General features: G+C 44.2%; 1 protein-coding gene across 1 annotated transcript in view; it reads left to right on the top strand.

The window, feature by feature from the left end:
• The first annotated feature begins 449 nt into the window (after positions 1-449).
• Positions 450-11,783, top strand: part of LOC126458300 (apyrase-like) — a 70,535-nt gene continuing 59,201 nt past the window's right edge. Inside the window, exons 1-2 of the mRNA XM_050095245.1 lie at positions 450-857; positions 8,384-8,581. Coding sequence (XP_049951202.1) covers positions 480-857; positions 8,384-8,581 — 576 coding nt within the window. The 5' untranslated portion in view covers positions 450-479. The remainder of the gene's footprint in view (positions 858-8,383; positions 8,582-11,783) is intronic.

Below are 11,783 nucleotides of genomic sequence, written 5' to 3'. Positions count from 1 at the left end.
AAGAGGGCAAAAACACTGTAGAGGAAGACAGAGAGTGGATTTCATCTAGCAAACAATTGTGCATGTCGGTTGCAAGTGCTACTCTGAGATGAGAGATTAGCGCAGGAGAGGAACTCGTGGCGGGCAGCATCAAACCAGTCAGACAACCGATGACTCAAAAAAAAAAAAAAAAAAAAAAAAAAAAAAAAAAAAAAAAAAAAGGGGGGGGGGAGAGAGAGAGAGAAAGTACCCTCTGTCACGCAGTGTACAATGCCTTCTAAAGTGTGAGTAAACGTAGATTCGGTAGATTCAGCTGCACGGCTGAATCACAACAGGTTGTGTGCCAGCGAGCGCGTACGGAGCGGCGCGGCCTTGGAAGCGCGCAGCTGCCGGGCCTCGTTATCGCTGTGGCGCTCTGTGCGCGCGGCGCCGGACGCAGCGCGTCACATCGACCAGTCTGCTCCGAGCGGCTTCTGGGTGCGCTGACCAAACGAGACGCGATGCAGGTGCTGCCGCTACTGCTAGCGCCGCTGCTGGTGGCGGGCGCCGCCAGGGCGCTGCCCGCGTCTACCACCAGCTCTCCAGGGGACAGCTTCCAGCTGCACCTGCTCCACCTCAACGACTGGCACGCGCGCTACGACGAGACGGACGGCGCCGGCGACCCCTGCGACCGCCGGACCTCGCAGTCGCAGACCCAGCAGCCTTGCTACGGCGGCTTCGCGAGGATCGCGGGCAGGGTGCGCCAGCTGCTGGCCGAACACCCGGACAACTACCTGCTGCTCAACGCCGGCGACAACTTCCAGGGCACGCTCTGGTACACGCTTTTCACCTGGAACGTCACCGCGCACTTCCTCAACAAACTGCCCTGGGACGCGGCGGTGAGTCTCCACTAGTCGTTGGCAGTTTCTCTAGAGCATTTGGTTTCCATTTTTCCTCTGAGTGCAATCTTTATACAGCTAAACACTGAGGCAGTCCTAACATAGTGTCGGTCATCTTTTTACCTGGCTTAGGAAAGCATCTCAACGTGGACGGACTCAACAAGTCGTTGGGAGTCCCTAACAGAAATATCGAGCAATGCTGTCTCTGTAGCGTGTACTGGTCCGTGACTGGCAGTACCCAAGATCGACTGACAACGACAAGGGATCGTACTGTACCAACGTCTCTATGCCGTTATTGCAGAGTATCCTGTTGCGCAAAGTACTTAGGCCACCAGTCGACCACCACACCTTTAATTAGGTACAGTTTCTTACTTTTAAATAGATGTTAAGATTGCAGAACGCTATCTGATTGCAGAAGATTCCAGTTGGAGAGGAGCCTCTGATGACGACAAGAATCTAGCCTGCGCCGCAATCACACTGGCAATGAACTAATCGGACACGAAATCAGCCTTAGTACAATTAATATTGCAATCACCTCAACCGCTGATCATACAAACAGCCTGTCTGCCAAATAATGGGAACAACACCCTGCCCAGACACGACGCCGAAATCGTACCAAGCCACGACAGAACTACGAATAGTCACTTAACAATATTCACACACCAATGATTACTGAAGTTAAGCAGTAGTGAATAAATGGGCCTATTTAATGAACCACTCTCGTTGTCTACAATACTGATCTCGTCAGAGCAACAAATTATTTTAATTTCAGTACCAGATTATCTTGCGTGATGATAAATGCGACATCCAACTAGCAATTGTTACCTTTCGCAACGAGCTCACAACGCAGTACGTACTCTCTGACATAAACTCGGAACTATATTATTACTTGTACTAAAATACCAATCTGTCTACCGTCTTGTAATGATTATTCTGTTTATGGACACTTCCAACTTTTAACAATTAATGTAATAATCATCGATGCTGTCGATTCTTCGCAATAGCGGCCGGCTGCTGCGCGTCGCTGAGTCAGCATCTCTGGACGCAGCGAGGGCGATATGGTATGTCGCTGCAGTCGCGCATGCTCGCCACCTGCTATTCTCATATCATCTAGAACACAATTTGATTTTGGTTTTACCACATCGTACACGTATATTATCGTGACCACCAGGCGTTATCATTGATTTATCACGCAGGACGCTCAGCATCAGTAAGGGCGAACGTACCCCGTGCGTTTTGACACAGCACAAGCATCCATAACTGCGAAAGGGTTGCTGGGCAGGATTTTGTGCGCGAACTGACCTCTCGATTATGTCCCATAAACGCTCGACAGCATTCACATGAGGCAATCTAAGTGGCCAAATCATTCTCTCGTACTGTCCAGAATGTTGTTGGGCAACTGATGTCCATGAACGTCTGCAAATGGTCTCCAAATAGCCGAACATAACCATTTCCAGATAATGACCGGTTCAGTTGGACCAGAGGACCCAGGGCATTCCAAGTAAACACACTTCCCACCGCTATGTGGGCCATCACGTTTGCACAGTGCCTTGATGACAACTTGGATACGTGACTTCGTGGGGTCTACGCCACACTCGAATCATGCCATCAGCGCTTACCAACTGAAATTGGGACTCATCTGCCCAGACCACGGTTTTCCAGTCTCGGGTCCAACGGATATGTTAAGAAGTCGAGGAGATGCGCCACAGGCGATGTCGTGCTGCTACCAAAGGCACTCGCGTCGGTCGTTTGCTGCCATAGCCCATTAACGTCAAATTTCGCCGCACTGTCCTAACGGATACGTTAGGAATATTTCTGCGGTTATTTCACACAGTGTTGCTTGTCTGTTAGAACTGACAACTCTACACGATCACTGCTGCTCTTGGTCGTTAATGAAGGCCGTCGGCCACTGCGTTGTCCGTGGTGAGAGGTAACGCCTGAAATTTGGTATTCTCACCACACTCTTGACACTGTGGATCTCGGAATATTGAATTTTAACGATATCCAAAATGGAATGTCCCATGCTTCTAGTACCGACCACCATTCCACGCTCAAACGCTTAATTCGCGTCGTGCGACCGTAATCACATCGGAAACCCTTTCATATGAATCACCTGAGTTCAAATGACAACTCCGTCAGTGCACTGCCCTTTTACACCTTCCGTACGCGATACTACCGCTATCTGTATATGTTTGCATCGCTATCCCATGATTTCGTCACTTCTGTGTATTTGGCTATACAGGGTGTATTCGAAATCCAACAACAACATTCTGGGGCGAACATAAACGCGTTGTTTCAGAGTAAAAACGAAATTTCCTCAGACTGCAACTAACTGAGCTTAAATTTTTATTGTAATATCATCCATTTCTTCTGACTCGTTCACAACGAATTCCTCTCTTGTGCTTACCTCTTCATCCCAAAGTAGCACTCACATCTAATGTCCTCAGTTGCTTATTGGATGTACTCCAGTGTCTGTTTTGCCGTACAGTTTTTACCTTCTTCAGCTCCTTTTAGTACCATAGAAGCCTTTTCTTGATGTTTTAGCACGTGTCCTATCATCTTGTCCCCACTCCTTGTCATTATTCTCTGTATGCTCCTCTTCTCCACCTAATTCTCAGCATCTTTTTATAAAGTCACGTCTCAAACGCTTTTCTTCTCGTATTTCCCGATTTTCCCGCAGTCCATCACTGGATTCCATATAATTCTGTGTCCTAAACGTACATCATCGGAAATTTCTGCTTCAGATTAATGCTAGTAGGCTTGATACTATTAGGCTTCTTTTGGCCAGGGATGTCTTCTTTGCAGGTGCTAGTCTCCTTGTTATTTGTTCCTTTCTTCGTCCGTCATGTGTTATTTTGCTTCTAAGGTGGTAGAATCTGTATAGCTGGGGAGAAATGGCTGGCGACAGAAAGGGCATCCGGCCACCCTCTATCACTATCATCGCCAAATCCGAAAATTAATATGCCGATCTCTTGAAGATAAGACACAAAGACCAGGAAAAAGAAGAAGTACCTGATGAAGGTCACGAGCTACGTGACCGAAATATCGTGCAAGTACGACGCTGATATCCGGCAGAACACCCGACAACCCAAGATGTCATTAGATCGCCGGGAAAGCCCGAAGAGTTACATCAAGAAGTATGCGGTTTGAACACAACGTGGCGCCGGCACACTTTGGACTCGTTGTTAGGAACTACAGTGATATCATTAACATACTACTTGGCCATAAATGGATTGGTGATGGCGATTCTGTTCCACTGTCAACTCGGTCATGAGATATACGACACCTATAGACTCCATCTTTTAGGCGATCTGTTGTGTTTATTAAACTTATGGAAAAATGCTGCGAACTTATGCACTAGAGTCCACTGAAGGCGTCTTAAAGTAAAAGCTGAAACGCGTCTGGAACAAATAAAATACATGGTGTTTGAAAAAGAACTCCCTGGTTTTAAATATAAATTTAATGGCGAAATTAATGAGAAATTACATCAGTGAGTACATATTATGAAAGAGAATTCCTCCAAGTTTTGTTTAATGTTAGTAGACTTCAACGTGGGATCCATTTGTTGACACGCGCGCGTCGAGACGACATTCCACTTCTCGCCACGTATTCACCAACATTTCAGGTGTAACTGTCCCAACCGCCGCAACGATTCTTTCCCATAAATGATTGATGTCTCTGATCGTTTCACTGTAAACAACATTTTTTATGTGGCCCCAAAAGAAAAAGTCCAGTGGGGTTAAGTCTGAGCTTCGTGGTGGCCGAGGTATTGGGCCAGCCCTGCCTATCCACCTTCCTGGAAAGCGAGTGTCACATGGTTACTGCAGTGAGGTGAGGCGCCATCTTGTTGGAAAAACACGAGCCCCTTTTCCGCCTCCCTATCGTTCATTTGGGAAAAGACGTACTCTGTCAACATGTCACAGTAAATGTCCCCGTTTTAAAAAAACTACCGGTTTCCTTGAAATACTTTAGCCAATGACAGATAGTTTTTGTGTAGGTGGTTCACCACCATACTAACATCTAAAATTACGTTACATTGTTACAAGTGAGTCAGTTTTCACAAGCCGAATAACACACTGCATTTTCTGTTGCGGAATACACATTATTGCTGAGTTGCTCTGCACTGCACTGCACGCACACCTGGACTGAACTGAGGGAACAGAGGAAAAAAACCACACTGGTGCCGTCTCAAGGTCAAACAGACCTGCCAGCTAGAGGGGAGCCAAACTTGGAGAGTTGACGAATCAAACACCACAAACTAGAATAGTGTATGTCACTTTGTACAGATTGTAGGATACATGAAAGCTAGGTAGTTCTTTTTCAAACACCCTATACTTTACAGCAAGAAGAAAGTTTATTTTTATTTACAAAACGAATATTTCTGTGTTCGCTACGAATGGTGATCACTCAAACAAACTTATTATTTTGAACAATACCTATAATTGAATGGTTCTGAATTTGTTATATACTGAATTCTACACAATGAACACACTGATATCAAGGTATACGTGTTTCATCTGAGAATATTTGCATTACTCTCTATTTTGCGTTGTACGTTTTGCATATTACAAGCTTTTTGCTGTTGTAAAGGCAACTGGTGAAACAAGTCGAATAAATTATAATTACATTATTGCTCTGCAACGAGCATGATCATGGGTCCTTTGTAAAAAAAGCCTCAGAAAAGATCCTTCAAAAACCTCAGAAATTTTGAGTGTGGATTTCCGGTTGACCCCAACCTAATTTTAGCATGATGCTTTCGGCGTTACTTATTGATCGAGGTGGTCATGGTACAGTTTGGAGTAGCGTGTGTTTTCATTGCTTGTCCACATTAAGTGAGGCCTAACCTAGTGAGTCGCATTCGGCTAACTCAGTGAGAGGATAGCAGGCGAAAGGAAAGGTTTTGGGTTTGAGTCCAGCACTCAGCGTTAATCCGAAAATGTGTGACTTGGTGGATCAATGGCTCAGTGCAAGACTACTGATACAATACAACGGTTTGATGATTTTTGTGTCGCATATCACTTCTTTCACCTCTGGCAATGTATGTTAACTTGGAAAAAACAGTACTGCAACGTCATTCGAAGGAAACAATAAACTGTAGCTCTCGGTGTAATTGGCTGGGTGTGTCAAATCAAAGGGTGGAGGCAACGGCAGTGGCGTACCACCGTCAATAAGATCTTGCTTAGAAAGGTGCTCTAGGGTTCAAACCAGCCTTCAGATTTACGACAGCTTTATCTTTTTTCAACTTCAACTCTATGGATAATTTGGCCCTGGCATTGATGATCTCGCTACTTAATTCCACGTGTTTGCGTTACTGATAAGTTCCTATTGGAAAGTAAGATCCATAGGTCGCAAAATGGAAACAGCTAAAATCCGATGAAGCTTTGCACAGACGTTTTGCGCAGTGTCTCTAGTATGCCTGTCAATGGCGTCACGTCGCTCTTTTCAGTTTTGAGCACACAGTGAGGACGTAAAAGTGCCTAGAACAATGGTATCTCCCACCATGCATGAGTGTCCGCTGCGAGATTTCGCCCGATTTCACGCAACCTCATATAACGTACCTGTCATGCATTTCCTTCTTCATGACAATTCTCGGCCGCACACTAAAGGGGCAATGAGGACCGCCCTGAAGCTTTTTCAGTGGAAAGTATTTGATCACGCACCATACAGCCTGGACTTAGCTCCCTCTGATGTTGATCTCTGCTCGCATCACCTGCTGGCTGTGAAGCGGTTCTAGGCGCTTCTGTCTGGAACCGCGCTACCGCTACGATCGCAGGTTCGAATCCTGCCTCGGGCATGGATGTGTGTGATGTCCTTAGGTTAGTTAGGTTTAAGTAGTTCTAAGTTCTAGGGGACTGATGACCTCAGATGTTAAGTCCCATAGTGCTCAGAGCCATTTGAACCATATTTGTGAAGACAACATTTTGGCACAGACAACAACTGCAGGCTAGCATAGAGAAGTTTGAAAAGCACAGCTGGCTGCCTTGCATAATGAGAATATTGGGAAGTTGGAACAACGTTATGACAAATGTCTAAGTCGGAGCGGCGACTATGTACAGAAGTAGCTGGAAGATGTAGCAAACTGTTGAAAACAAAACATTTCTGATTTTCACTGTGGCTTCCATTTTGCGGTCGATCGGATCTTTCTTTCCGAATAGCCCTCATATCTAAGCTGATCCAATATGTTTCTTTTCGTGCCCTGTGTTCTAAATACTTTTTGTTTGCCATTTATCTTCTAGATATTTCTCTGTGTCCTTGTTATTCTCGTTTGTCACATGTCAGATAATAGAAAGACTTTCATTTTCTTGTGTTACGAGTGAATAGTTCACTACCATTTCCATCGTTATGGCGTCATTCCTTACAAAAGCTTAGACTTTAGTTCTCTTTATGGAAATAATATTGTAGTCTTCAGATATTTTGTTTTCCAGGCCACGTGTTAACAAGTGACATGTGCGGCACCTGTTTTTTCTACTTAATACCTCGATTTCCTTGTTCTTCCTGTTTCTGTGACTTTTTTTACAGATATAAGTACACCATTCCTGTATGTTAAAAAGCGAAAAAGTGTGAGTGAAATATTACATTCTTATTTGTTCCCAGGCCCTTCCCCCTTCCTTTCGCTAGTAGTAATTGTCAGAGCAGACAGACAGGAAAACACAATCACCATAATAAGCAATATCGGGAACAGCAGGAGCAAATGGAGTGAAAATTTCTAAGCAAGAAAGAAGTTGCAGTCAGGTGCAGCGAACTCTGAGAAGTTCGGATAAGTGATGGCAACTTAACAGACGAAAACTTAGTAGGCGAAGTCCTGTCCTTTGTTACGTTTCACAGGGGTGTTTTGAGTGTCTCGATGTAGCGTTGAACCCATATCGTCACGAATGTGAGTCCAACACCTTAACCACTGCATCGCCTCGCCCTGTTGCTATGAGTAATACGACTGGAACTTAGTTCGAATTTACTTGGTGTAATGATATCCGCAAAATTAGATTAAACAAGGATGATGCCCATGAACTGAAGAACTATCCTGTCCTGTGGAGTTGCAATGATTGATGAGACGGCTCTGGATTCATGTCAGGTAAACATCTAAAGTAGCATTAACAAGAACATTTTCTGCTGTACTGAAGCTTTTGTTCATTTCGGCCAGGAGAGCTGAGTCTGTGAATTTTGAGAGAGAAGCACATCCGCCGGCAACGTCAGTTAAAGTATAGCTGTAACACAAAAATTTCTCTCGTCAGAGTGAAGAAAAAGTCGAAGGAATTTAGGGACATGTCCGTAGCGCTGCAGTGGAGAAACACAGCTGCTCAACAGCTGTGAACATTACGTGAGGACTTCCGCACGCAGCTGTGGAACAAGTCGTGTAAATGTTTACAACAGGTGAAAACTGCTGCTATGCTTTCCGCTTTCAGCGCGACAACTATTGCTGTGCACCTGTGCCGATACATGAGACGCAAACTTACCAACGCTACAGCCAATTTACAGTTGAAAAAAAGGGCTTCAGAGACTAATATCTGTTGTTTTATGTTATGTTTCAGACGCTGGGGAACCACGAATTTGACGACGGAGTCGAAGGCGTGGTGCCCTTCCTGGAAGACATCCAGTTCCCGGTGGTCCTCGCCAACATGGACGCCTCTCAGGAGCCCTCCATGGTCGGCAAGTTCAACAGGTCCGTCGTGGTGGAGCGTGGCGGGCGTCGAATAGGCATCGTGGGATACGTCATGCAGGACTTGCCGGTTAGTTCATGCACAGCCAACCATCCTAATGCTAATTTACAAACGGTGTCAAGATTGAGGAGGGTGGAAAGTGAGGCTAATTTGTCAGCCGTGCCTGAATAGCGATTAGTCCACAGAATTTAGATAACAAGCAATTGCTTTAGTCTGTTGTTGAATTTTTTATTTTGATTACTGGCTAGTGGTTTCAGTACATAATATTTTCTGTCTATAATGACAAGAATTTAGGTTCTTTAAGATAATTCTCATTTATTGCTCCGTCTCAGTTCCGCATTTTTAATTAGACTACATGTTTCGGTCACTTTGGATTATCTTCAGATTTAAGTATTTGCAACAGCAGCCCCTCTTGGAAACGCAGAACCACGTAACAGAGTACAGTACTCTGTTTCGTTTTTTAACTGATAGATCGGCGTTTTCATAAATTTAAATATTTATCTGTTATAATTTCTAAATGTATGAAAACGCCGATCTATCGGTTAAAACAAAACAAAAGACGCAATAGTCTATTTATATTGACTGTGCAACAGCGTCAAAAATGTATTTTTCATTACGACTCACAAATAACTGCACTTAAAGCCAAATTTTCAGAGGTGAAACAGCACTAGTTTCAGATCGGCGTATACTATTTTTAACGTAAGTGTAATACACCGCAACCGCTACAGTGCAGAGGGAATCTCGACGACCAAAAGGACTCGACAGATTGTGACTGCGAAGGTCATAGCTTTTCGGCTCCATCCGTACACGATCTTGTAGCTTGCGTGATTACAACTGTGAGTCGCAATTCAGTTTCGCTGGTCTACAAGGTCTTAAAAATCATCCGAAAATAAGTACAGAAGACATAACTTGACTGATGATGCAGTCACAACCTGAATGTCATTATGCCAATTCGACACTGGACAATGGAAATGTAAAGAGCTTTCTCAAGGCAGCGGTCTTCGTTCTCCGGGACTTTATCGAAACGTGATTTCCTCAACGACTTTGAAAACACTTCTCAAGTACATCTTTGTTTGCAGACACTTTCTCCCAAACGTTATCTTCCCGGTTATCGCCCATATGTTCGTCTACGCAACCGTTTCTTTGCATCTGAGTTACCGGATCTGTCCTTCGGCTGTGGGATCTCAGTGCTTAACTCAAATCAGTCTATCTAGTATTTTCAGTAGAAATGACTTCATGCCAACAATGCAAGCCACTGGGTCGATCAGTGTGATGTTCTTCCTAGATAGGTATACGCGCCAAATGTTGGAACGTGTTTTATTTAATTTTTTGACTTGAGCATATCTGCTCTTAACTTTAACAATTGCCTTCTTGCAATGTAATTTTACGTAAGTAATCTTTGTATGTCATGACAAATGTCATTTCGGTTAATGTTTTTGTCGCATTTAATTTTCTCTGCATTATTTTATAGGGTTTCTCAAAATTTAATTCTGATGAAGTCATCCTTAAAGATGTTGAAATCTAGGTGAATGTACCAAACAGTTATTTGCAATCGGTTGACTGTGTGATTCCTGTGTTGAAACTTATTTATGGTTGCTGAGAAACGGCCATGTTTAAAACTGGAAAATGACAAGAACTTTTGTAGCCTTGGCTAATCCAGCACTTTTCACGATTCAGAAATATTACACTGGACAACAGTCTTCTTTTTTTTTGACTCGATTTTCACTTTGTGACGTGGTACTTTTGCTTAAAATGAAGTAGAATCAGTAATATAATGGTTATAATATGTGTTTGCGTTTACAGTATTACTTTTTATGAGTGAGCACTTTTTCCGTCTTATTTTTTATTCACAGTCTTCTGAGATAACGAACAAAAGTTCTCTCCAGTTTATGAGGTGTGATAGAAACGCTATGAAATGAGTTTAAGTCTCCTCGATCATTTTTGTTACAAAAACTCTCAAGAAATCTGTAGGATGTTAACTGTTCAATGATGTCTGTTTTATTTTTTAGGAGGATTGGGATGTTCGTGTGTGACTTGTATGCACTATTCAGGCTTTTAGTGTAGGAATCGTTATCCAGCTGTGACACTGTTCCTTTATTCAAAAGCGGGGCAGGCGGTTATTAATTGATGAAAGTCCATACGCACTCTAGGAAGTGCGTGGATATAGTGAATTTCCACCGAGCAGCTGGATGTCCGACGAAGCATCTTGATTGTTCGTAAGGATGATTATTGTAATGGATATACTCTTTCAGATGCAACGCGAAACGTCGGCTGGCAATCGCAGCTAACGACCGAAATTAGAATTTCGGTTGCTTGTTGAAAGCCACTCGCAAGCAGCCCATGTGGATGTCTTCAGACTGTTCTAATTGTTGGCCACATGTTACTCTGCAATTCGATAACGACTCATTTACAAGCTGTAGCTATGATTTAGTGAATGAGGGTTGGGGTTGGGGGTTGATTTGGAGGAGGAGACCAAACAGCGAGGTCATCGGTCTCATCGGATTAGGGAAGGATGGGGAAGGAAGTCGGCTGTGCCCTGTCAAAGGAACCATCCCGGCATTTGCCTGGAGCGATTTAGGGAAATCACGGAAAACCTAAATCAGGATGGCCGGTAGCGGGATTGAACCGTCGTCCTCCCGAATGCGAGTCCAATGTGCTAACCACTGCGTCACCTCGCTCGGCCTTTACTGAATGGAAACCTCACAAGCTAATGGACAGTACGTGCAATGCCTGACAAAAAAAGACTGAAGCACCTAGAAGGGCAAGAGGAAACGAAATGAAACTTCTCAGGTTGAGAGGGTACGTGATGTTATTTCAGTGACTGGAGAATCGAGTTGAATTTACAAGGAACGTGGCAGTACAAGGTCACTTATCAGAATGACGTTGCACCTCTTCTGGCCTCGAATCACGCACTGGTTCGCTTGGGCATTGAGTCATGAGGCAATTGTATCCTTTCCAATGGTAAACTAGCCCACAAATGTAACTGTTCCTTGATACCCTGATTACTTGCACTGGGACCGACTGACATTCGAGGTGGTCCCACACATGTTCTATCGAGGACAGATTTGAGGATCCTGTTCGCCAAAGGCGTATCCCAACATCACGTAGACAATTCACACACACGCGCCATTTGTAACCGTGCATTGTTCTGTTGAAGAATGGTACCACAATACTGCTGCAGGACAAGTAACACATGAGGAGGTAGTATGTCCGTGACGTACAGTTTTGCCGTCGGAATCACCCTGCACCACTAACAGTCTTACCCATCGGC

Source organism: Schistocerca serialis, chromosome 2, assembly GCF_023864345.2.
Source record: "Schistocerca serialis cubense isolate TAMUIC-IGC-003099 chromosome 2, iqSchSeri2.2, whole genome shotgun sequence".
Lineage (NCBI taxonomy): Eukaryota > Metazoa > Arthropoda > Insecta > Orthoptera > Acrididae > Schistocerca > Schistocerca serialis.
This window is presented reverse-complemented; position numbering and strand designations above follow the sequence as displayed.